At 46.7% G+C, this 23,007-nt stretch overlaps 7 protein-coding genes across 7 annotated transcripts; 5 read left to right on the forward strand and 2 right to left on the reverse strand.

Moving 5' to 3' along the window:
* Positions 1 to 6,808: 6,808 nt before the first annotated feature.
* On the forward strand, positions 6,809 to 8,317 carry MYCFIDRAFT_186849 (uncharacterized protein; the record flags this gene model as incomplete). Its single annotated transcript, XM_007925730.1, has 2 exons — positions 6,809 to 6,827; positions 7,002 to 8,317. 2 exons carry the CDS (start codon positions 6,809 to 6,811, stop codon positions 8,315 to 8,317), a joined length of 1,335 nt encoding a protein of 444 aa, XP_007923921.1.
* An 818-nt stretch (positions 8,318 to 9,135) lies between these two features.
* Positions 9,136 to 10,123, forward strand: MYCFIDRAFT_210602 (uncharacterized protein). Its single transcript, XM_007925731.1, has one exon. The coding sequence runs from the start codon at positions 9,204 to 9,206 to the stop codon at positions 10,089 to 10,091; it is 888 nt and encodes a 295-aa protein (XP_007923922.1). The 5' UTR covers positions 9,136 to 9,203; the 3' UTR covers positions 10,092 to 10,123.
* A 228-nt stretch (positions 10,124 to 10,351) lies between these two features.
* Positions 10,352 to 12,032, reverse strand: MYCFIDRAFT_29675 (uncharacterized protein; the record flags this gene model as incomplete). The annotated part of the gene is made up of 5 exons (XM_007924155.1): positions 10,352 to 11,416; positions 11,470 to 11,540; positions 11,592 to 11,665; positions 11,718 to 11,866; positions 11,919 to 12,032. The coding sequence occupies 5 exons, from the start codon at positions 12,030 to 12,032 to the stop codon at positions 10,352 to 10,354; spliced, it is 1,473 nt and encodes a 490-aa protein (XP_007922346.1).
* A 2,405-nt stretch (positions 12,033 to 14,437) lies between these two features.
* On the forward strand, positions 14,438 to 16,627 carry MYCFIDRAFT_186852 (polysaccharide lyase family 4 protein; the record flags this gene model as incomplete). Its single annotated transcript, XM_007925732.1, has 3 exons — positions 14,438 to 14,687; positions 14,738 to 16,041; positions 16,604 to 16,627. 3 exons carry the CDS (start codon positions 14,438 to 14,440, stop codon positions 16,625 to 16,627), a joined length of 1,578 nt encoding a protein of 525 aa, XP_007923923.1.
* An 800-nt stretch (positions 16,628 to 17,427) lies between these two features.
* On the forward strand, positions 17,428 to 18,654 carry MYCFIDRAFT_77417 (uncharacterized protein; the record flags this gene model as incomplete). Its single annotated transcript, XM_007924588.1, has 3 exons — positions 17,428 to 17,499; positions 17,686 to 18,066; positions 18,226 to 18,654. 3 exons carry the CDS (start codon positions 17,428 to 17,430, stop codon positions 18,652 to 18,654), a joined length of 882 nt encoding a protein of 293 aa, XP_007922779.1.
* Positions 18,655 to 19,372: 718 nt separating this feature from the next.
* On the forward strand, positions 19,373 to 19,684 carry MYCFIDRAFT_9017 (uncharacterized protein; the record flags this gene model as incomplete). Its single annotated transcript, XM_007924115.1, has 2 exons — positions 19,373 to 19,422; positions 19,465 to 19,684. Coding segments are annotated over 2 exons (270 nt in total), but the record flags the coding sequence as incomplete, so codon positions are not given.
* A 214-nt stretch (positions 19,685 to 19,898) lies between these two features.
* MYCFIDRAFT_172457 (uncharacterized protein) lies at positions 19,899 to 22,710 on the reverse strand (the record flags this gene model as incomplete). The annotated part of the gene is made up of 14 exons (XM_007925733.1): positions 19,899 to 20,002; positions 20,048 to 20,116; positions 20,172 to 20,206; positions 20,240 to 20,254; positions 20,301 to 20,446; positions 20,472 to 20,631; positions 20,653 to 20,831; positions 20,860 to 20,997; positions 21,026 to 21,064; positions 21,097 to 21,454; positions 21,480 to 22,487; positions 22,521 to 22,604; positions 22,626 to 22,653; positions 22,704 to 22,710. The coding sequence occupies 14 exons, from the start codon at positions 22,708 to 22,710 to the stop codon at positions 19,899 to 19,901; spliced, it is 2,370 nt and encodes a 789-aa protein (XP_007923924.1).
* Positions 22,711 to 23,007: the final 297 nt, after the last annotated feature.

Below are 23,007 nucleotides of genomic sequence, written 5' to 3' on the forward strand. Positions count from 1 at the left end.
GAAAACGAAAGCTAATAAGAGGCCTACAACCTTACTAGCGCTAAGACTTCTAGCTTCTAGACAATAACTTTAGCAAACCTTACCTTAGCGGGCTATTGCCTTTATTAACGCTCTATAACTACCAACTAATAACTAATAAGAGACCTACGGGTATATGTCTACAATTAGTTACAACAGTATAGCGGTTACGAGTGCGGGTAGTATCTAATATCTTATAATCACGAATCTAGGCTAACTAAGCGTATTTACTCGAAGCACTTCCTCGTAATCCTTCTTACAAGCCTCTAATACTACTATTATGCGAGCTAAGATAACCGATCGAGTAACGTAGCCGGTTTCTAAGCAACACTAAATTGCCTACGCTAAGACCTCTTTAGACTAGTTAATAGGAGCCCTTACGAGAGGACCTATATATAAAAGTGCATACGTAGTCCGGATTATATAACGGTATCCGTAAGGGTGTTAGGGTATAAAATAAGACTTAGTCTAGAAGCAGCGAACTTTTTTTTTTATAGTTTTTGCCGACTTAGTATATATTAGTATAAGATGTAGAAAATTCAAGTTTTTTTTTAGACCTTTTATATAAAGGAGCTTTAGCTACCTTGCCTAAAAGGGAAATTCCGTTTCCTTATATCGATAGGCGCCTTACTCGTTCTCGTATTAAGCAATTTTGCTAGCGCTGTTTGCTAGGGAGTGTCTTAGTTAACTTAGTCTTAACTATTCTAAAGCAGTAGTATTAAGTTGCTTCCGATATAGAGGAAGAGTACTATCGACCTAACCTCTAATATAGAGGAAGAGGGCTATCGACCTAACCTCCGATATAGAAGAAGAGGGCTATCGACCTAACCTCCGATATAGAAGAAAAGGGCTATCGACCTAACCTCCGATATAGAAGAAAAGGGCTATCGACCTAACCTCCGATATAGAGGAAGAGGGCACCTAACCTCTAATATAGAAGAAGAGGGCTATCGACCTAACCTCCGATATAGAGGAAGAGGGCACCTAACCTCTAATATAGAGGAAGAGTACTATCGACCTAACCTCCGATATAGAGGAAGAGGGCACTTTCGAAGCTCCTCTTCTTATTCTTATAGTATATCGGGGCGGGTACCGGTATTTGTATATAGCACATAATATTATATACTATAGGTAAATACATTTATTAATTATAGAAGAAGAGGAGGGTTAGCAACCTAACCTCCGATATAGAAGAAGAGGGCTATCGACCTAACCTCCGATATAGAAGAAGAGGGCACTTTCGAAGCTCCTCTTCTTGTCCTTATAGTATATCGGGGCGGGTACCGGTATTTATATATAGCATATAATATTATATGCTATAGGCAAATACATTTATTAATTGCAGAAGAAGAGGAGGGTTAGCGACCTAATCTCCGATATAGGCGAGGTATCGACCTAACCTCTAACGTAGACGAGTTACCTTAGAAGGTCCCCCTTATTGTCTTTTTTACTATTAGGACGGATGCCGGCATTTGCCTATAGCATACAGTAGTCTATACTATAGGTAATCGAATACATCTATTTATTTATTTATTAACTAAAGCATCTTACGGCCTATATACGGTTTAACTACGTTAACGACGCCGAGCAGGCTAAGAGCGACGCATCTATAGCTAAGAGCATATCGCCGCTAAGCAGGCTAAGAACGACGTAGTAAGTAAGCGTCGTAGGTACGAATATTAAAAAGACAACTCTATTAACGCCTACCTATCTATTACTCTAGTATAAAATTAGTCGGTCCTAGACGTTGCTATTATTATAATCCTTACTACTATAGTATCGCTTAGAGCCGACGACCTTCTTGTTATCTACCCTCGGCCTAAGCCGCCTTAGTAATAAAGATATCGCCTCGGCAATAGTAATTTAGTCTCTACGAGAAAGGCTAGGCTTTAATCTTAGTTGTTCCTGCCCCTACCCCTACTCTTACTCTTACTCTTGCTCTTACTCTTACTCTTGCTCCTATTCTTGCTCCTATTCTTGTTCTTATTCTTATTCTTATTCTTGTTCTTATTCTTGTTCTTGTTCTTGTTCTTGTTCTTGTTCTTGTTCTTGTTCTTGTTCTTGTTCTTCCTAGATCCGATATTCTTCTTACGCCGGCGTAAAAGAAGAAGGCGATTCGATCGGCTGCGTCTCGGTAGGGTTATTAGTATTCATCTAAAAGCGAACAGGTATAGTAATCCCTACCGCTAGTGTTGCTGCCGCCGGTGTTACTAAGCGAGTAAGTGTCTCCGGTAGTAGCGATGCCCGGTTAAACATTAGCTTCTCTCGATAAAGCGGACATTTTTCGCTATAAAAGCGCATATTTATAAGGCAATCTTCGTAGAGGTAGTACTTATAGTAAGTACGGATACGCCGATATATACCTAGATCGTATATATATATATATACGTAGCACGTATCCTCGATAGTAGATAGTAGAGGTAGCAAGGTACTACCCGCCTAGTCTATATATTCTATTGCCTATTACTTCTATAGCGCCTTAAACTAAGTAGTAGATATAACGTTAGACTGTCCGCTAATATTAGACTGTCCGCTACGAGGCTTTAGTAGCCGAAAAACGGGCGTTTTCTTCTTCTATATATATCCGCCGGCGGTACTTGTAGCCGTAGTTTGTTCGTCGTCGCTAAGTATAATAACCTCTTTTTCGCCGCCCGGGCGACGAGTATTAAGCTCTTAGCTCGCAGGCCGCTTTAATAGACGACTTGCTATTAGCGGAATACGCGAAGAGCTAATTCTAAGCGTAGATTCTATAGCTTATTATACTAGAAGTCGGCTCTCTACTAGGACTGTCTAGAATTCGTCGTTATTATCGTCGTCTATATAATCGTCTATATATAGTCTATATTATAGATCCGATTCTTACTCTGTTATACTGTTAGGAGGTACGACGGATAGTAGCATCTTAAACTAAGGCCTAGCAAATAGCTTAGATAAGCTAATTAGACTTGTAGGTAAAGTCTTACGCGTAGGCTCGGGCTAAGGCTCCTTCTCGTCCTCGTATAAATTAGATAGCTAGTTAATATTGAGATTCTCGCTAATATAAATTAATCTATAGAGGTTAATATTGAAAGTCGTACGCTTAGTAGTTACCCTACTAGCGAATATAGAGCAGAGGTTATCGAAGTTGCTAGAATCTAGTAAAGATAGCTTAATACGTATAGACTCTTTGTTCTTCCCGACCCTTCGAGTAAGATAGTGCTCCTAGTATCCCTTAGATAGGAATGCTATAACCCGGTAGTCGTCGTAGATAAGCCGATTAAAGAACTAGTTTAGACAGTCGTTAGCGGCCTTAAACTCTGCTATAAAGGTATCTATAGAGAGAGTCTAATCCTATTCGTATATAGATATAGCATCGCTATATTTTAGGAGCCGGATAGGCTTATCTTAGTCCCTATCTTTAACGAGAACGTCGAAGAGTTGCTCTACGAAAGAAACCTATAGTCGCGCCTAGATAGGTAGTCCGTCGTCGTCCTTAGCTTTAGCTTTAGCTTTAGCTTTGCCTTTATATATCTTGCCGATAGCATCTATACCCTTAGATGCTATAGCGAGCCTATTACTATCGTCGCTACTAGAGTCTAAACTAGAAGAGCTCGAGCTTAAATCGACGGGGATAGGCTTCTTACCTTTCTTATCCTTCTTATTATTCTTATCCTTCTTCGGTATACCTCTTAGTATATCTTAGTAGAGCGGATTATATATAGCATTTAGTAACTTACGCTTCTTCGGCTTCTTATTCGCTTTCTTCTAGGCCTAAGCTATACCTATACGCTTAAAGATACCTATATCCTTGTATATAGGACCGCCCTAGATAACGGTAGCCGCAGCGGCGGCGACTGGATCGCTTTCGTCGTTACTATCGGACTGCTCGGTCGGGAGAGCGGCCCTATATTGCGAGCAGAACTTATCGTTATCCTTGCAGCGAGCGCTACAGTTTAGGCAGTAAATTCGAGCTATTAGTAAAAGAGAGACGTAAGGCTAGGTACTAGGTGTCTATATTAGTGCGTCTGTGTTAGTACTTGTACTTATAGAATAGACGAGGGCAAGAGGGTAAGAGAGTAATAATTATTAGGAGACGAATACGGCGTTCCGTTACTACCGTAGTATAAGTATAGATTTAAGCCTCCTACGGGGATAAGACGTAGCTAATACTAGCTATTAGCGGCGATCTGAAGATAGCGTAAACGAAGGAATATAGCGAAAGCTTTATAATTTATAACGGCTCTCGGGCGGCGCTAAATATAGCCTTTAGTCGATCCGATAGCTACAACTCCGCCCTATCGCGAGAAGGCCGCTAAAACTCGTCTAGGATTAGAGCTATACTAGAAGCTATATAAGCCTATACTACGCGACGGAGGGCAATATATACCTTAATATATAGCTTTTAAGACCCGCCTATGCTACGCTTAGTACTATAAATTTCGCGTAGGAACCCGAGCGCTTCGAGAACGTCTTAATAGAAGGCTAATATTATTAGTAGGAGGTAGGCCTCTAGATCGAACTTATCGCATCGATCTATCTATCCTCGGATTTGTAGGTGCTTACTATATACCGTTTTACGCTAGTCCTATACGCTATTGCCGAAGATCTCCGGATAGTAGTAGAGCAACTCTAGTACGCCGGTATAGTGCGTTTCCGTATTAGTATTATATCGGACGGTATAGGTATTCCAGTCTTCGACAAACTCGCTAACTATAGCTCGGATAATAGGCATATAGATAGTAAGGAAAGCGATACAATCGTAGGCGCGATCCGGGTTATATAGGCCCTAGGACTTAATCTTATTAAAGTAGTCCCTCTAAGTATTTAGGCAGCCCTTTACGAGTTCGCTATTCTAGTGCTCTACTATATTATTGCCTTTGCTTATCGTATACTAGAAACAGTCGGAAAAGTTAAGTTCTCGACCCTCGAAGAGCTTACGGATCTCGAGATATACGTCTACTATTATAGGGGTCTCTATACGATATATTAGAAATAAGATAGATTCCGCGGGATTTTCTATAGTACGCGAAATCGTATACTATAGGGAATTGTATAGAACGCTAGGTTGCTTACTAACACCTATATTAGATCGTACAACCCTCGGTTAATATCTACGATCGACGACCGTCTCGAGGTATTGCTTAAAAGTAGAAAACTTAGTCTTTACGAGGTTGCCGATATAGTACTAAACGATTATCCGGGAGAAGACATCGATATAAACGTAGATTTAGATACTAAAGAAGGCCTCAAACTTGCAGTATGCATCTACTAACTAGACATTATTAGGACTAATAGCTTTAGGTCGACTATATACTAGCTAAAAGCGTAGTTTATAGAGTCGGCGCTCGAGGAACGGTGTCTTATCGAGACCGCGTACGATTTTGTAGATCCGGTCTCTATAGTACAATTAGTATACTGCTCGGATAATAGGCTAGGAATACGATTTGTCTATAGTATAGCAAACGTTATACTATAGATAAATCGTAGCCCGGTCTATATAAGAGAAAGGTGCGATAGGATAGTCGTTATAGGGGTTTAATGTCTAGACCCTCTAGCGACGTAAATTATAATTTAGCTATAGTATAGATATAGTATACTATAAGCAAATCGGTATAGAATAACGAAGAACGCTTATACTAACCTGCTAATAAAATAGTTCTTTCTACGTAGATATCTTGCAATAGCGCGGTATCCGCTATTATACTTAATACTAGAGGCAATTACGGTCTTAAGGATACGCTTAATCGCTCTATATAGTGCTCTCTTGTTTTCGGGTACTACTCTTCGTAGAAGACCTAACTTCCGCCGTAAACGCTAGTATTGCTAGAAGGAGACTATAAAGCCCTCGGTACGTAATATATCGACTGTCTTCTTGTCGCCTAAGCTATAGTACCGCTAAAAGTTGTTCTTAACACATTCCTTAAAATATCCGCTATTTACAATCGGCCTACTATTAATAGAAGTGCCCTATTCTAAACACCGCCGTTTTAAAAGACGCTCTTTAATGTCGGTGCCTGTTTCCTATAGGATGCGTATACGTAGTATCGAATATATACACGGTTTCTCGGTACGAAGGATATACTAAACAAAGTTACGATATTCTTTAATATCGATACGGTATAGCATTTCTCGTAGTTTCGCTATAGTACGCAGTTGATTTTGCTATAGTACGCGTTGATTTTGCTATAGTACGCGTCGATATTGCTATAGCGTACGATAGTCTCGAGTTTAGTATAGTATGCGTCGATAGAAAGAAATATAGTCGATACTCGATAGTAGGTTAAAGGTAGAGATTATTAGAAACGAGACGACAAAGACAAAAATCCTGCGGGATTACGTATATTCCGAAGGCGGATAGCGGCGATAAGGTTGTTTTAGCTATAGCACTAAATTTGTATGCTATAGCTAAAACAACCGTACTACTTGTATAATACTGTTCGATATCGAGAAACCTAAGAAACTGAGAAACAGTAAAAACCGAGAAACCGAGAAACTACAAAAACCGAGAAACCGAGAAACTGGAAAAAACCGAGAAACGCAGTTTACGGTCTAGTGCTACGTTTAGGCCGCCGGGGTTTCTACCCTTGGCCATGTTGACAATTCGATCAAGCGAGACCTGCTCAATGCAATCCTTCCGCCCGTGCAGCCTGTATGGCAGATTGATGAAGCATTAAACATCCACGCTGCTTATGGCATGCATATTGATATGTTCTTGGCGCAGGTCTTGTAATGCAGGCCTCGTTCTCGTTCGATCCTTCGGCGTTCTCGTTACGCTGATCTCAGGCAGCGAGTATAAGGCTGTTTCACAAGCATGAACACAGCTGCAGGCTGTATGCTGCAACATCGAGAGACCATGGCTTGCGTTATATATAAAGCAGGATGCGTGCACTGAGGTGCTGATCGAAGTCAACAGCAGATCGCCGACGAAAACATGTCATCGATCTTACTGCTTCTCTTTACTGCAATTGCATTTGCACAGAATGCCTCGAATCTCCTGCGCGCAGACCCGGCCACTCGCGCAGATGCCGGCGCGGCTTTCGAAGCAGCACAGCATGCCGACAACTCTTTCGCATTCTACAACACTCCTTCCAACTTCTCACAGTCCACTCTCCCGGGCACCTTATTGCTAGTAGAAGATGCGACACCTATGCTGAACTACACGGTTCCCATCAGCTTGACGCTATCACGCATCATCTACACAACCTCCGACATTAATGGGACGGTTCTGCCTACAACAGCCTATGTCCTTTGGCCATATACCGCTCCGGACCCAGTCAAAGGTTTCGACATAGTAAGTTGGGCGCACGGGACCTCTGGTGTGTTCCGGACATGCGCTCCGAGCAACTATCGCAGTTTGCAGTATCATTTCATGGTCCCATACACCCTCGCCCTGCAAGGTTTTGTTGTTGTAGCTCCTGACTACGCTGGACTGGGAATCGACACTTTGCCCTCGGGTCAGCATTTCCGTCATCAATGGGTTACGGGTCCTGCACAAGCCAATGATGTGGCTAATGCTATCGGTGCTGCACGGAAGGCTTTCCCTCAGGTACTACAGCCGAACGGGTCATTTGTGGTCATGGGACATTCGCAAGGTGGAAGGGCAGCATGGGCTTTTGCAGAACAACAAGCAGCTTTGCCGCTTGAAGGCTACAGAGGAACCGTCGCCTTAGCACCTCCTGTCAAGGTCGTTGAGCAGGTGCAGCGGGCGATTGCAAACACGTCCGAAGTCTACGCTCCTGGGACGCTAGCTCAGCAGGTCATGATCATCGATGCTATCTCGACCGTCTTCCCTAGTTACAATTACTCGGGCTTGACGGGTACTGCTTACGCTCGATGGGTTGAGCAAGTTGCTAGATTGCAAGGATGTCTGCCGACTAATGTCCTAGCCTTCCTGGATCTAGAGCAAGACCAGTTGGTTCACTCAGGCTGGACCAATAGCCCAATTGTGCAGGAATGGGCGAAAATATTCGAAGGCCCGCTCTTGGTCATTGCGGGAGACATAGATGCTGCTGTTGACTTTCAGCTCGTAAAGACGGTGGCCGAGGAGACGTGCGCTCAAGGACAGCGGAAAGGCTGGCATCAGAGCTTGAAGCTGGTGCAGTACTCGGCTGTCAGTCACTTCGCCGTCATCCAGGCAAGCCAGCAGGAATGGTTAGGCTGGATCCAGAATCGATTTCGCGACCAAGATGGAGAAATTCCTGGATGTATTTCGAGACGGGTCGATGGATACCGTGCGGTGCCTAGCTCGCTCGGTACGGCGCCGAACTTCTTTCTGAGATGGTTCGATCCCGTAGTGGACTTTTGGAAGTACATACTATGAGTGGGAAGGTGTTTGTCAAAAATCAGAGATTGAGCGTGTGGTATCAAAATGGATCAGCAACAAGGCCCAACCTTTTGCCAAAAGCCAAGCCGGTTCGTCGTCAGGCCCACACGTAGAATAGAATAGCCTCGATCGCATCGAGTGCTCTCACCTTTCTCCTTTACTATAAATCACTCAAGCTACATCATGTTCCATCTTGCTTGCTCCCTCGTATTCTTTTAGAGACCTTTTTTGGGTCTTCGCTAGGAGATCTAAAGATAATGGACACGTTTCAGTCTTGTATGTATATACGACCGTAGGCGGTTCTGGCCCTCAACAAGTCCTGTTCCAGTGCCTGTGGCTATTAACGATCGAGTGTGAGCACTCATTTGAAATCATATCGACTGATATATTGTCTAGTGTTCGGACGCAAGACCATCCGTGTCCCGAGTTTCCCTACGAAACCTCATCTCAAAACCCAATGTTCTCCTCGTGGCGGTGAAATCTGATTCCCCTGAATTGTCTCATCAGCACAATCAAATCCGGCGGCCGACGACCATGGTGTTTGCATAAGCCGGGCGGCGTGATTCCGAGGAACCCTACCCGGTCTCCAAGCAAAGCACTTTGTTGGGGAGTGCTTGCGCCATGAGGCTGATTCATCAACCAACAGCTGGACCAATCACGTTCTGTCCGGAGTCGTCGAACGACACTGCCGTGAGCAATCCATGCCAATGCGTGCTCGAGAAGATTCGCAGGCGAGTGAACCAACAAGGTCGACTGCGTGATATAAGACTCATGCATAGCATCTGAAGATCGACCCCACCCACTTGCCATCAGCCTCCAAGCAGTGCTACGACACAGGCTTCAATATACCTCCTCAAAATAATTCCCTACGGCATTCTTCGCAATGGGATACACCAAAGTGGCAGTCTCCGGCGCGACCGGCAATCTTGGACCATCAATTGTCGAGCAGCTCGTCAACGCAGGCCTCGATGTGACCATACTTTCCCAGAGCGGCAACACTTCTGCGCTTCCATCTTCAGTAAAAGTCATCAAAGTCGATCACAGCTCCCAGGAATCCGTGACTTCAGCACTCAAAGGCATCGAAGCTTACGTATGTCTCGTGCCAAACCACGGCAGCCAGCCACCATTGATCGATGCCGCCATCGCCGCCGGCGTACAACGTTTCATCCCTTCAGAATTCGGCTCCAACATCTCCGGAAGCAGCAAAACGGCCAATCTTCCCCTCCTCGGCAGCAAAAAGCAGGTCGAAGATTATCTGGCGACGAAAGCGAACGAGATCAGCTACACCATCGTCCACAACGGCCTGTTTCTGGACTGGGGTATTCAAATCGGTCTCATCGCCAACCTCAAGGGCGGCAAGACAACCTTGTTTGACGGCGGCGATACCGAATTCAGTTCGACGCAACTTTCTGATATCGGCAAAGCCGTCGTCGGTATCTTGAAGCATCCGGAAGAGACCAAGAACCGTACCGTCTACATTCAGACTGCTCTCGTCACGCAGAACAAAATTCTGGGCTTGGCCAAGAAGTTGAAGCCGGATGCCACGTTCGAGACGGAGGTTGTAAAGATCGCAGATGTGGAAAAGGCTGCTTACGAAGCTCTGCAGCAAGGTCCCGAGAAAATCGGCGAGGCGATTTATGGTTTTGTCAAGGTGTCTGTCTGGGACCCGGAGTGTGGTGCCAATTGGTCTAGCAAGAATGATAATGCTTTGCTCGGCGTCAAGGATGCTACGGACGAAGATCTGGAGAAAATTGTTGCAAGGCTTTTGTAAATGCTATAGTCTTCCACTAATGATGATAGCCGAGACATTGAATTCAGCTTCGAGCAAGCACTTGCAAACCACTCTTCCTCGGCTCTTGCGACTTTAATGAGGCGATGGAGAAAAGTCTTCATTATATTGTCGACCGCATCTGCGAGGTCTTGATTCGTGTCTGCGCAACATGTCTTCTAGTCCAGCTAATAACAACTACCACAAAGGCTGCGAAATCACCTCAAACTTCAATTCACTTGCGATGCACACGTGCACTCTAGCTACACTCCCCGCTTAAAGTACCTCTTTCCTTTCCCCCTCCCACGAAACAGATTATGCTTAACCACAAACGCCCCCCTCTCAATCGTATTAACAACAACAAACCCACTCGGATACGTAAAATGATTCCAAGTCCCGACAAAAGTCGCATTCCCACCACCCGGAAGATGATCATCCTCAGGATAAATATCAAAAAACCCAATCTCCTCAATCCCGCTCCCGTCAGGTTTCTCAGGAATGGAGCTAACATCCAGCATCCGAAGACCTGCACCATAGTTTGATTGATATGCGATGCCGTCGTAGATGTATTGGTTGTGGTCGATGGATTTCACGGAAGATTTGTAGAAGCCGGTGTTTTTTGGGGCTTCGAGGTTGGTGATGTCGAAGATGTAGGTTACTGGGAAGCCGTCTGCGGCTGGGGATTCGGGATTCATGCGCTCTGGGCGGAGGCCTTCGTCTAGTTCGTCGTCTAGGATGAGATGGGTTTGCCAGTTGGGATCGATGACCCAGCCTTGATGCGTGTATGAGGCGCCTTTGTACGGTGTCCTGGAAATGATTCGTGCTGCTTCAGGGCCGTTCTTGTTAGTGACGTCGTAGATGGTGAGGGTGTCTTCGTTGTAGCCGTAGCAGATGTCTTTGCCATTGTACTTGGCATCTGGACCTCGGTAGACGATACATTGTGCATCGTGGACGTAGCCATCTTGTGGTGCACAGCCAGGTGTAAAGGGCTTCGTTGGGTCCGACATATCGATGAAAATCAGTCCTGCAGCGCAAGAATCGTTCCTTGGCTGTGATCCGACAGCAACGGCATAGTTAAGCTCCTCGTTTACAACCACATTGTGGCTTCGACCGATTGGCATGCCGGTGAAGAGTCCTGTAAGATCGGTCTCGGTGCTGAAGGTCTTGGGATTTTTCGGATCAATGGTGAGTAGCTTCCTCAAATCGAAGATCTGCACATTATGATTGATCGCTTCCGAGCCAACGATAAGGTATGGCCCATTCGACTTGATTTCTCGCCACGGAGATGGCTCAGCAGTGTGCTGTTGTGGTAATCGACCAAGATATACCTGATAAGATGTCAACATGGTTCGCAAAAGAGTACAGTGCTCAAACGACTTACCAATTTACCATCCTTGCTCACTTCCGCAAAGCTCACTCCGTCAGTCTGACCGATCGCGGCGAACTCACGTCCTCGATAAGTCCAGCCCTATCCACGATTAGCGACGACTTGGAAGACCATACGGGAACGCTTTACCCAGCTGCCAGAGCCCTCGCCATTATTGCTGCCTAGCTCGGCATGTGATTTAAAGTCGTACCTGGCGATTTTCAAGTCAGCTTTGAGGCGAAAGAACCCATTGAAAGACTTACATGTCAATGTCTTTGCATCGAAACGTTTGCAGAGGGTCATCTTTCTTCGCTACAGCAACGCCATTCTTGCATTGAATCCTGTTGCCCTTCCATCCAGACCACTTCCGGCTATCGTACTCGCCCGCTGCGCGCTTGGCAGACCATTGTTTCTGGCACGAATATCAGCTTGGCAAGTCGATTCAAGAGCCACAGATTACATACCAGCTTTTCGGCCATGTGGTCATTATGGACTTTGCCCGATTCATAGTCCTGCTCGCTGTAAGCAGCCAATGCCACTGGGGCCAATGCCAGTGTCGCAATGGCCGAGATCTTCATGACTGGTGTGATCAATTAAAGGATGAAAAGAGAGACCCGTTCTACTTTGATGCCCGCGGGAGACGGGAAAGTTGGTTCTAGAGGCGTCTTATGAGCTTTTTACGACGAGGAAAGCATGAGCAATCTCCCTATGCACTAGCATGTCGCGTAAAATACGTATCTCGCGGCAGCATGTTTAATGCAATGGAACCTTCCTATCGAAGTTCGCGTAGGACCAAGAGTCGTGGCATGCATTCAGTAGACGGCTTTCTGAGGTGCACAGCATTGCTAGGCGATCTTGGTACGAGGACGGCACGAGAGGTAAGCAATATTGGCCGAGATTGCGGTTCAGCAAAAAAGTGTGTGATTCGATTAGGGCTGAATTTGGCCAAGCTCCGTTGTTGTCGCTCAGAACTAGGCGAAGTTGCTTCGCCAAATGTCGTGCATCGTGAAGCCTTCTAGGTAGTCAACTGTTGTACTCAATATGCTGATGAAGAGTGCGCAGCTCTCGTAGATGTGGGTGCTGGACTTCGCGGAATCTCTTTTAATGTCAGGGGTTCACAGCATTCGTCAGAGCTGTATTACGAAGCGTCTGCGCCGAGATGGTCTGACGCGGACGTGCTATCACGTGCGGCGGATATCGCTGGTCTTGGTGGGTGTGAATCCTTCTCTAATGTACTCCTTGCCTATTCGCCTCTTGACCGGAGCGAAAAGCTGAAAGAGGCAGGAGGCAAGAGATGGACTGTGGGTATTGCTTAGCCCTGCCAAGAGCAAACGTATCCGAGGAGGGAGTGGAGCCAAGTTACGAGAGCTCGTGCCTAAGCTGCGAATGCATTTGAATACGCGGTCTTTTGATTGCTCAATTATCTGACACTTCGATGAAGTCGGCAGGTCCGTATACCGCTCCAATGGGAATGCCCTAGCTACAATTCTGCAATGGGATACGCATCTCCACAGCTTCGGACTCTTCCCGACTAACCGTACAGGTTTCTGCTGCGGCATCGAGACCTATCCTAAGAGACTCCTTGACCAGCGATGTCTGGAGCTTGGATTGTGGCAATCCTGTTACTATCATCAGCACACCGGATCACAACAGACATTTACCAAATCAAAATACTCCCTGCAGAAGGAGTTTTGAGGACATAGACAGCGCTCGCATCGTGTCTAGTGATTCAAAACCACCCATCCTGACTAAAAGGCCATGTGGGTTGTTGCGTCGTGAGTCTGCCGGATGTCTTGGCGATGGCAGAAAGAGGGCGAGCAGGATGCTACTAAAAAGAAATTGTCCCTCCTCTTGCCTGCTATATATACAGTGCGCTGAGCAAGTTTTGATGCATGTATACACCTCTTTGTGCTCGGGTTGATGAGCAAGTAAATAAGCCACAAGCTTGGCCTTAAGTCAGACTTGCCCGCGTCCGCATTGCGCAGACAATCAGGCTTCGATGTAGCCGCCGCGGCTAGTGCGATTGCTTCGTCGTCGCCGTAGATATAATAGGTCTTGAGTTTATGCTGCTCGCAGCCACTTAAGAGGCCCTTCCGAGACTCATAAAGTGGAGATAGAGAATATAATGACCCCTAGAACAGGAGTCCGCTATGGACCATGCAGCAGTAACAGGCCATGATGATGAATCCGAGCGCAGAATAGCTCGCCTGGGTCCCAATGTAGGTCAATGTCGATGAATCGGGGAAGATGCGTGGAAGAATGCAGGGGGCTTATAACTACTTGATGTAACTGATGTATTCAGAAGAGACTATCTACGAGAAAGTCGGAAGAAGAAGTGCGGCAGTTGCAGCCTCAGGCATCAGGCACGTGATGGACCCTGACACCTGGACACACACTCCAAGTGCCAAAAGGACACGCACTGTTCATTTGGCGTAAAGCATAACACCGTCGCACTTCTGTGGATGTCGACAACTTACACCCGTGCTCGTAGGGGCAGAGGCAGAAGCTTCCTACTCGGCTCACAATGACCCAGCGCTGCGCCAGATCATCTCCTCCGCACGCCGATCAACGATGTCTAGTCCTCACAAGCATCAGAAAGAGTTCCAATATGCAGAGATACTTCTCATGTACCGGAGGCGAATGCCTGAAAGGGAGGCTCAATAATAAGGATATATGTCCCAATGGGCATCGCAGGCCGTGGCGTACATTCAAGCGAAATCACGAGGTTTCACATCGTCCGCACCTCAGCTTATAATAAGCATGCGCAAGGGGTTTATAAATAAACCATTGGCCGTGCCCTGGCTAGCAAGGGTCTGATGGGAGATATAGGGCTCTACCACCAGAGCAGCTGAACCCGAGACGTACAATATTCCACCAATACCTGCGCGCGCCTCCTACGGTCTACATAATGGAATGCCGATGCCATTCGCGGACCTTGGCCGATGTAGAGCTGCTCATGTAGCTTAGGTACTTTGTGCAAAATATGGCAAGGCTATTGATTTCACTTCTTGCTCTAGCTAGTACAGCATTTGCAGCATTTGGTCTGACCTACACCGACGATACCTACATCCTAGACACTGGTTCCGCCAACACTCTCGTCACAACGATCGACAAAGCCAGCTGCGATGTCACGAGCATCGTCTATCGTGGCACTGAACTCCAGGGCTCTGGGCCTGGCACGCATATTGGCTCAGGTCTGGGAAGCTCAACAGTCACCGCCCAGGTCATAGATGGTATGAAGTTAAGCAGCACATGATTTTGCCTCCTTACTAACTCGGGCCAGACCAATACATCAAGGTCACTTGCGCTACCTCCACTCTTACGCACTATATTGTAGCAGTGAGTGGAGAGAGCAATCTTTACATGGCCACATACATCACAGCCGAGCCAGAAGTGGGTGAGCTGCGCTATATTGCTCGTCTTAGCAGCTCTGTTCTGCCCTCGGAGTATCCCTTTGGCGATGTGTCAACTACTGCTGGCAGCACCGAAACCATCGAGGGCTCAGACGTGTTCGTTGTGAACGGCGAAACGCGAAGCAAGTTTTACAGCTCGCAGCGATTTATCGATGACCACGTACATTGCGTCTATGGCAACGACGTCCATGCATGCTTCGTCAAGCCACAGTACGAGACTGCCTCGGGAGGACCGTTCTTCCGCGACATCAATTCGAACAACGGAGGCAGCGAGTATACTTCGCTTACTTTCTACATGAACTCCGGCCATGTCCAGACAGAAGATCGACGCATGGGCTTGAATGGTCCCTACGCTTTAACTTTCACTCGAAGTGGAATTCCAAAAGTCGCAGACCTCGACTTTTCATTCTTCGGCGACTTGGACATCAACGGCTATGTTCCAGAATCCGGACGTGGCTATGTCTCAGGAATAGCATCGGGAATCCAAGGAGACTTTCAAATCGTACTGCATTGGTATAATGCTGACGCTCAATACTGGGCTTATGCGTCCAGCGCTGGCTCTTTCACCTCGCCTGCTATGAAGCCCGGCACTTATACAATGAAGCTCTACAGGACTGAGCTTGAGGTTGCTTCGCAGAGTGTAAATGTTTCGGCCGGGTCGACCACCACGAGTAATATCGCATCTGCCTTGGAAGAGCCATCAAAAAGAATTTGGACTATTGGAACTTGCGATGGGCAACCAACAGGATTCCGCAACGCAGAAAAACAACTTCGAATGCACCCGTCGGATGCTCGAATGGGGAAATGGGCTCCAGGCACATTTGTAATCGGTACGTCCGCGGATACTGATATGCCGATGGCGCTATTCAAGAGCGTGAACAGCCCCCAAACCATCACGTTCGATTCTGACTCCACTGCCGCTGCAACTCTGCGTATTCGAACGACCTTGGCATTTGCTTCCGGTAGGCCATCGGTCACGATTGGGAGCTTCAGCGATTCCGCAGCTGCGCCGACCAAGATCGATAGTCGCGGTGTCACACGAGGCGCATACAGAGGCTATGGCGAGGCATACGAGTTTAAGATTCCGGAGGGTACGCTGGTGAGTGGCAGCAATACGCTGGAAATTGGTGTCATCTCGGGAAGCTCTGGCGACAAGTTCCTATCGCCGAATTTTGTAAGTGCATACAATTGCACACGCTTTTGGGCGTCGACTAACATGCTTAGATACTCGACTGTATTGAGCTTTACAGATGAGCTTGAAACAATTCGACGCCTTTGTGCCCACACACACATGTGAAACGCACAGAGGCATTTCTGCATCAGGAAATAGACGTAACTATATCCGGAAAGGCCGCGGCCGCCGCGGGTCCGTATAGTCACGCTATACACAACTTCGTTAACGCGCCCGATCTCGCGTTTTCTCTCTCTCTCTTCTACCAGTACCGTAAGCTTTCCTATCCTATCTATACCTATACTATTACTATAGAGCGATATAAGTCTTCCCTCTAGTACTCTAGCTCGCTACGGCTATCTATCTACTATTTCTAAAAGCCTCTTTTCGACTATCTAATTAATATCCTCGCTAGTCGCCTATTATATAGGCGCCTAGTTTATAGGCCTAGTTTTACTATTTTTTTTCTATACTAGTCGACTTATACTAAGGTCTATATTTTTATAAATCCTATTTAAATCTTCGCTACTATATTCTTTTATATCTATATATACTACTACTATAGAGGCTACTAGACAGTCTAGACTAAAAGAAATATACTAGCTACCTAGCTAGTATTTATAGGTAGTACTGTCTATACTAATACCTATAAATATACTATCTACGGCGCTTTTATATAATAGCGTAAAACTACTCGGAATTGCGTTATTCTTATTAGTATAGGAGATAGCCTTTCCTACTACTTTTAAAGCCCTTTCGAAATACCCGTCTCCCTTCGCGAATTAACGATAAGGTATATAGTTATCGAAAAAGAGTATACTATATAGAACTAGCCTCTCGGTATGTTTCTACGTAACGAACGTAACGTAGAATAACGTAACCTTGCCCTTCCCCTTGACGCGCGCTTACGATCCTGCAATACCAACGAAGGGCGCTGTCAAGCGATCTCCTGCAGCTGCTCGACTGCACCACTACTCTTGGACTGCCTGTAAGTACACTGCTGTCTGCGCCGACTATGGACATCAGTCGCAAGAAAGGTCGACGCCTGCAATTCATGTCCGACCTCCATCTCGAGCGCGTCAAGTACGACTACACATTCGATACTGCTCCCAACGCTTCAATCTTGCTTCTGGCAGGGAATATCGACTCGGAAAGAATTCTATCAAAACGTTGTCTTTTCCGTAGAGGAAGGAGGCCAGATCCGCTCGTGCATTGCCAGTTGATCTGAATCCTGGCACGCGACCAAGATTCTCAACCAACCACTCTTTGCTGCACCCAATGGCACAGTCAATATCTTTGCTCTCTCGAGGTCCTCCTACAACGGCTACAGCGTATTCGCCGAAGATTCCGAAGTCAACGCCTAGGGGTGCTAGAGCCTGCTCTATAGCAATGGCAGCATCGCTGAGTTTGCCGAACCTTGGCATCGTTGATGGTAGAAAGGCCAGACAAGTTTTGAATACCGTATGCGAAGAGTGCGATCTGGAGATGGTTGTGTGACAATGTATTGTCTTGCGCACAGTTGCGGCTGCCTGTCTGCCTTAATTATCAAGCTGACATTGCGGCACAGTTCCTAGGAAATCTATTTTCGAGCTTATTAGGAACAGCCTGTTGGCGTCAACCTGATACAGCGCTTACTTTTGATCATAGCCTGCCCTACGAATTACCGCCCGTGGAGGCACATACTGCGCGGTCGCTCCATCACAGCCTGTTTTACGAAACACATCGATCACGCATCAAGACTGTCTCAAATACGCTCACATCAACACACGATCAGCGATTCTCACGCTCGGCGAACATCTCGATCTTCGCCTTCACGACTTCCCTCTCCTTTGCAGCACCACTTTGCCATCGGAATTGGATTTAAAGACACTCTGTCGGCTGAACAGTTACTCCTTCGGCGCTAGCATGACTGTGGTTGGCCTCAAATTGGTTATCACTGCACAAGAGCTCCTACGTACTGCTGGGATTCACTCCGCTGTTACTGGAGATGTGGGCCTTAGCTATCATGGGGTAGACATTGTTACACATGTAAGTAACCAGATCTACTGCCAGGTTGTCAGGTCCTCCACGCTAACGTGCACAGGATATCGAACTGTGCATTTCAGCATCCCAGCGATCTTCCTCGGTGGCCGTGCTGCAGACAAGACCAGACCTCTATGAAGAACTACCAGACCTTTTGAACCCTAGCTTCTACCATCCGTACCAGCACGCTTCAAGATCCTCAATGCGGATGAGACGTTCGAACTCCATCTGGTCGAGGACTCAATGCTTGGACTCCGACTGACGCCAAACTTATTAGAGCGAGGGCTGTGCTTTGCAACTGTGCACCCGCAGCTACAAGATCTATGTGAAGGTACCGAAGCCGTCGAGCTTGCTGCGATCACTTGGCCTTCTCTGGCGGAATTTCTACGTGGATGGCTTCGACTTGCTGAGACGAATAAGCACTCTGAAGTTTCGATGATATATCTCATGCAAGCCGAGAGGCTTATCGATGCCAACGATAAGATTGATGAAGAGTGGTTGGAACTCAATGTGAAGGAGCCTGCATGCTGTAAGCAAGGGAAGAAGCTCCTGAAAGGCAAAGCAAGCCGAACCATGCAAAGTACATGGGACTAGAAAGGTAGCAAAGCTTGAGAGTGTTGAATTACGACGGCCGACTCTGCATCCTTCTCTATACAGATGGAATGGCAAGACATCATTGCCCCAGTGCCAGATTCATCAACACTGAAATCGCAGAGTACATTCACTAGAGACCTTGGGATACTGGATTCCATCAGGTCTCAGAAAGCGACCGTACACTGACGACACAAGAGAATGTGGGGATTAAGACCTCCGATCAAGATCTTTCGCAGATCAGAGAAGCTCTGACTCTGGATCTTGACGTTGAACACCCTGCAGGCTTGCAGTGCGGTTTTCCATCTCATCAGATGCCAAGCCCTAGACCAGAGCAAGCTTGGACTTCTACAGACCGAGATGATCTTATCCGCCTCTGCGACACGGCAGGGCGAGATTGGGAGTCCATTCAAGCTTACTTTCCGTGGTCGACACCGGATGCCATAGGCGAGATTATTATTCGAGGCGTTGTGTAGAGTGAAGCTGTTCCTTTTAGTCTCGAGGCGCATTCTGGGTGTGAAAGAAAGTATCTCCGGCTGTCTACGAGAAGCTCTCAAGCACAAACCAGGATCTCATTCCCAACGTCATCACAAGTCATCAGCAGGTTTCCAGGTGCTACAGATCCTTCAGAAAAGAGCGAGGACATGGATATCTTCGCAGCATAGGTTTAACAGTACTACAGCACCCACCAAACCCTGCTCGCATCAGCTTTACCAACAGCATGGGAATACCATATAGCAAGCAAATCAATGCCGCTTTCGACCAAGGCGAGTAACGCCCAGCGGTCTCTGTCACACACATAAGGCTGATAAGCATCGCAGTAACGCCTCTCGTGGCAGAAGGTTTCGAAGTCCTCCAAACGACACGCAACATCACCTTCCTCCTCGCTGAAATCCAAGTCTTGACTGTTGTCCTTCTTTTCCTAATTCTCATCGCTCTGGCTATGCTGCTCGTGACGTGTAATCCTGATTTGGATCGCGAAAGACAAGCGCTAGTCACGCCTGTAATGAGATGGTCGGCAAGCTGGATTATGAGCAGTGAAGGTAAAAGACGTTTTGGGGTTGTGGGTTTTCTGGCCGTTATTGCTAGTGCTGGTGTCGTTTATCTACATTATTGGGCTTATTTCGCTCAAACGAAGAGTGAAGGTGAGGTGGTGGTGGAAGAGCAGGGCGGGGATTCTGAGGGGAAGGATGTGGAGAATGGGAAAAATGAGAAGCAGTGATGGAATGGTTGTACGAGCGCATTCGCTACTTTACATGTACCGCGAGGTGGACTTCGAGATGAACACACACATTGCCAATCAATTCGAAGCAGCCATGGTCTTGGCTCTCGAACGACCCAGCACCAGAAGCTGGTCACGCAAGACAACACCTTCTACCAGTGCCTAGGCGCCCACTGCGACAGGACTGGACAGCGCCGAAATTGCAGCTCAGACCCTCCGCGGCTCTCCAGATGAATAAGGTGCCTCATCATACGAGACACACTATGAATCGTATCTTCGATCAACTGTAACTACCAACAAGTCCCTGGAAGTGCTTGCACAGGTTGTACTGGCCTAAACACATCTTCCTTCGGAACTCAAATTGACCAAATGGAATAATACCTGGGACACAGCCGAAGACAGCTATAGCGATCTAGTCAAAGGATACCTTATGGATTCGTAGGCTTGTCGAAGAACTTGGAGAATAGGATTGCGGATATTGAGAGTGTTCTTGCGATATAAAATGAAGAAAGGAGGAACCGAATGAGACGGCTTATAAATGTCATGTAGGTACTCGATATTGAGTAGTACTATCTATTGACATTTCACGCAAAGCAACATCTCCTTCAACTTCATCATCTCCAACACCAAAGGCGACTTCTGCACAAAAGCTTATTCTCCGGCTGCATCGGCAAATCGGGAAGGTGGACACTTGCCAATCGGAAATGCCGACAATAGCTGGGCCGACAAACCAGAAAATGGACAATGTCAGAACGGCACTCAGCAGAGTCCTATAGCACTTTCGGAATCTCAGCTCTCTCGATTTTCCCACGGTCCAAGCTTCAACTATTCTGGCTCCTGGACAGGCAAATTGAGCAACAGTGGTTATGGCCTGTTGTTCGAGATGGACATTTCCCGAAGGCGAATATACAAAGCTGCCGAGCCTCTTGTTCAATGAAGAGATAGTATACCTGCAGAGCTGGCATACACACGCTCCTGCCGAGCACATTGTTGCTGGAGATCGGAGTATTGCTGAGCTCCACTTCGTTCATGTCGACGCCAAAGGAAACGCGAAAGCCGTAGTAGGGTTCAGACTTGATCCAAGCTACACCAGGAACGATGCACATAGCAACTTCTCTGAACAGCTAGGAAACATTTCCAAGTCCTGATGACGGGGCCCGTGAGATACAGGTTCAGAATTTTCAACCCGACCTGGCCTTGGTGGAAGTTTCAGATTTCCGAACATTCTGGACATATGGAGGAAGCTTAACAACACCGCCATGCTCAGAGGGCTTGAGATGGTTCTTCGCAGGAGATACGCTTGTGATTGGTGACGAACAACTGCGGTAGCTCCTGGCGGTGAGCCACTTCTCTGCTCGTCCAACCCAGCACATCTGGCTGCACAACGTCGGCAAATAGTTTCGGATCATTAGCCAGCTGATTATCAGTCCGCTGCAGATTGCGGAGAGCCAGGCGAGGTATGAACTAGTCCTGAAGCAGTCCACATAATGTGTATGTATCCAAGCTGTATGATGAGATAGATCTCCTTCGTATGCAACAAGGTCAAGATTTTCCTTTGATCCGTTTCTTGTGGGCAAAGTACTGCGCTTGCCATGCGCGAGCAGACTTCTCTGGGAAGCGTTCTGCAATTTGCTTCCATGTAAGTTTGGATTTCTCACGTAGATTGACCACTTCTTCCAGAGTTGATTGGAAGTAGCGCAACTTTCCGTTTGGAACCAGGTGACCTCTGGATATGAGCATCTCCCGTAAGCGAATTCGTGTGCGCACGGGATGTCTGTTCAGCTCACGAGCTATACTTGGCGCTGTTTGACCTTGCTCGTAGAGTGCCAGCAACTTTGACTCTTCGTTCGACGTCCAGCCATAATGTTTGCGTTGCTTACGTATGCCCTTGGGGGGGTCTTCTTTTGGCGTGTGTTGACGTAAGCGGCTACTAGCAGCGAGGATGTTCTGGACTTTGTCGATCTCGATCTCGAGATTATGTGCTATAGACTCGTATTTGTATCCTCTGGCTTTCATGGCCAATACAAGTGCTTCGAGCTCAGCAGTCCTTCCCGGCCTTGTGCGTCGTTGACCCCAACGAAGTCTGTTCCGAACGTACGTACCCGAGCGACCAATCTTTTGACAGACTTCAGCAATGCTTAAGCCGTCATCGAAAATGCTACGCTGTATGGAATGCACCTCAGCCTGCTCGGCTGCTGTCAATCCTTTGCCTCGCTTCCGAAGATTGGGGTAATACTGAGACAGAGTTTGGATTCTCTGCGAGATACTCTGCTTTGAGCGGTCAAGCTCCTCAGCAATGCTTGAAGTTGAGGATCCTTCGGTTTTCCGCAGGATTATAATGGTATCTTCATCCTGAGAGTATCGCTGCTTTTCATTCTTTGCCGGGCTGTAATCCTGGCTTTGAGCTGCTCCTTGCCGGACTTGAGGTGTTGCTATCGACTCAGAGGATGAACGCTGGAATGTAGAATTTGCGGAACATTGTGTTGTCCAGAATCGCTTGATGGCATTCGTACTGAATCTCCCTCTATCGCGTGCGGGATTGAGTGAGAGACGACCACATCGCGCTATCATGGCTGGCACTACGCAGAAGCAAGTGCCCTTGTATTCATTGAATCTTGTGCAAGCATGAGAGGGCGTCCGGAGGCACCCTCGATAGCGATAGGGTGAGCTTTGATGAATGATTTTGAAGGTTGTGCAAGTCGAAGAGCGCGTCCGAGCCCCGCAAAGCTTCCTATCTCCTGCTTAGACTAACAGCTGCCAAAGAAGGCTAGTGCGGTGATCTAAGCAGTGGCTTGTGCTATACGCGTAACAAGCGCAGACTATACAGTACTTTTCATTTCTAGTCTAATTTGTTTCTGTTACAATCTAGTACACATTGCAATCTAGTTTATATATAGAAAAATAAAAGACTATCTAACTTATCTATTACTATAGAACTAGAATCTATAAAGCAAAACGTAAAACTAACTATTTTATACAACTTTATAAATATATAAACTAGAAGTCTTCCCTACCTACTAAATACTCTCGCCTACTATATAGTAGTATATAGTTTTACTATATATATCTAATATAGTCGTATTTACCTTATAATAGTTAGATTATAGAACTTATTAGTATATATAGAAGCGCTT

Source organism: Pseudocercospora fijiensis, assembly GCF_000340215.1.
Source record: "Pseudocercospora fijiensis CIRAD86 unplaced genomic scaffold MYCFIscaffold_2, whole genome shotgun sequence".
Taxonomy (NCBI): domain Eukaryota; kingdom Fungi; phylum Ascomycota; class Dothideomycetes; order Mycosphaerellales; family Mycosphaerellaceae; genus Pseudocercospora; species Pseudocercospora fijiensis.

What these genes read in the sequence shown, in the direction of transcription:
- MYCFIDRAFT_210602 (XM_007925731.1), top strand. Translation starts at nt 9,204, where the DNA reads ATGGGATACACCAAAGTGGCAGTCTCCGGCGCGACCGGCAATCTTGGA.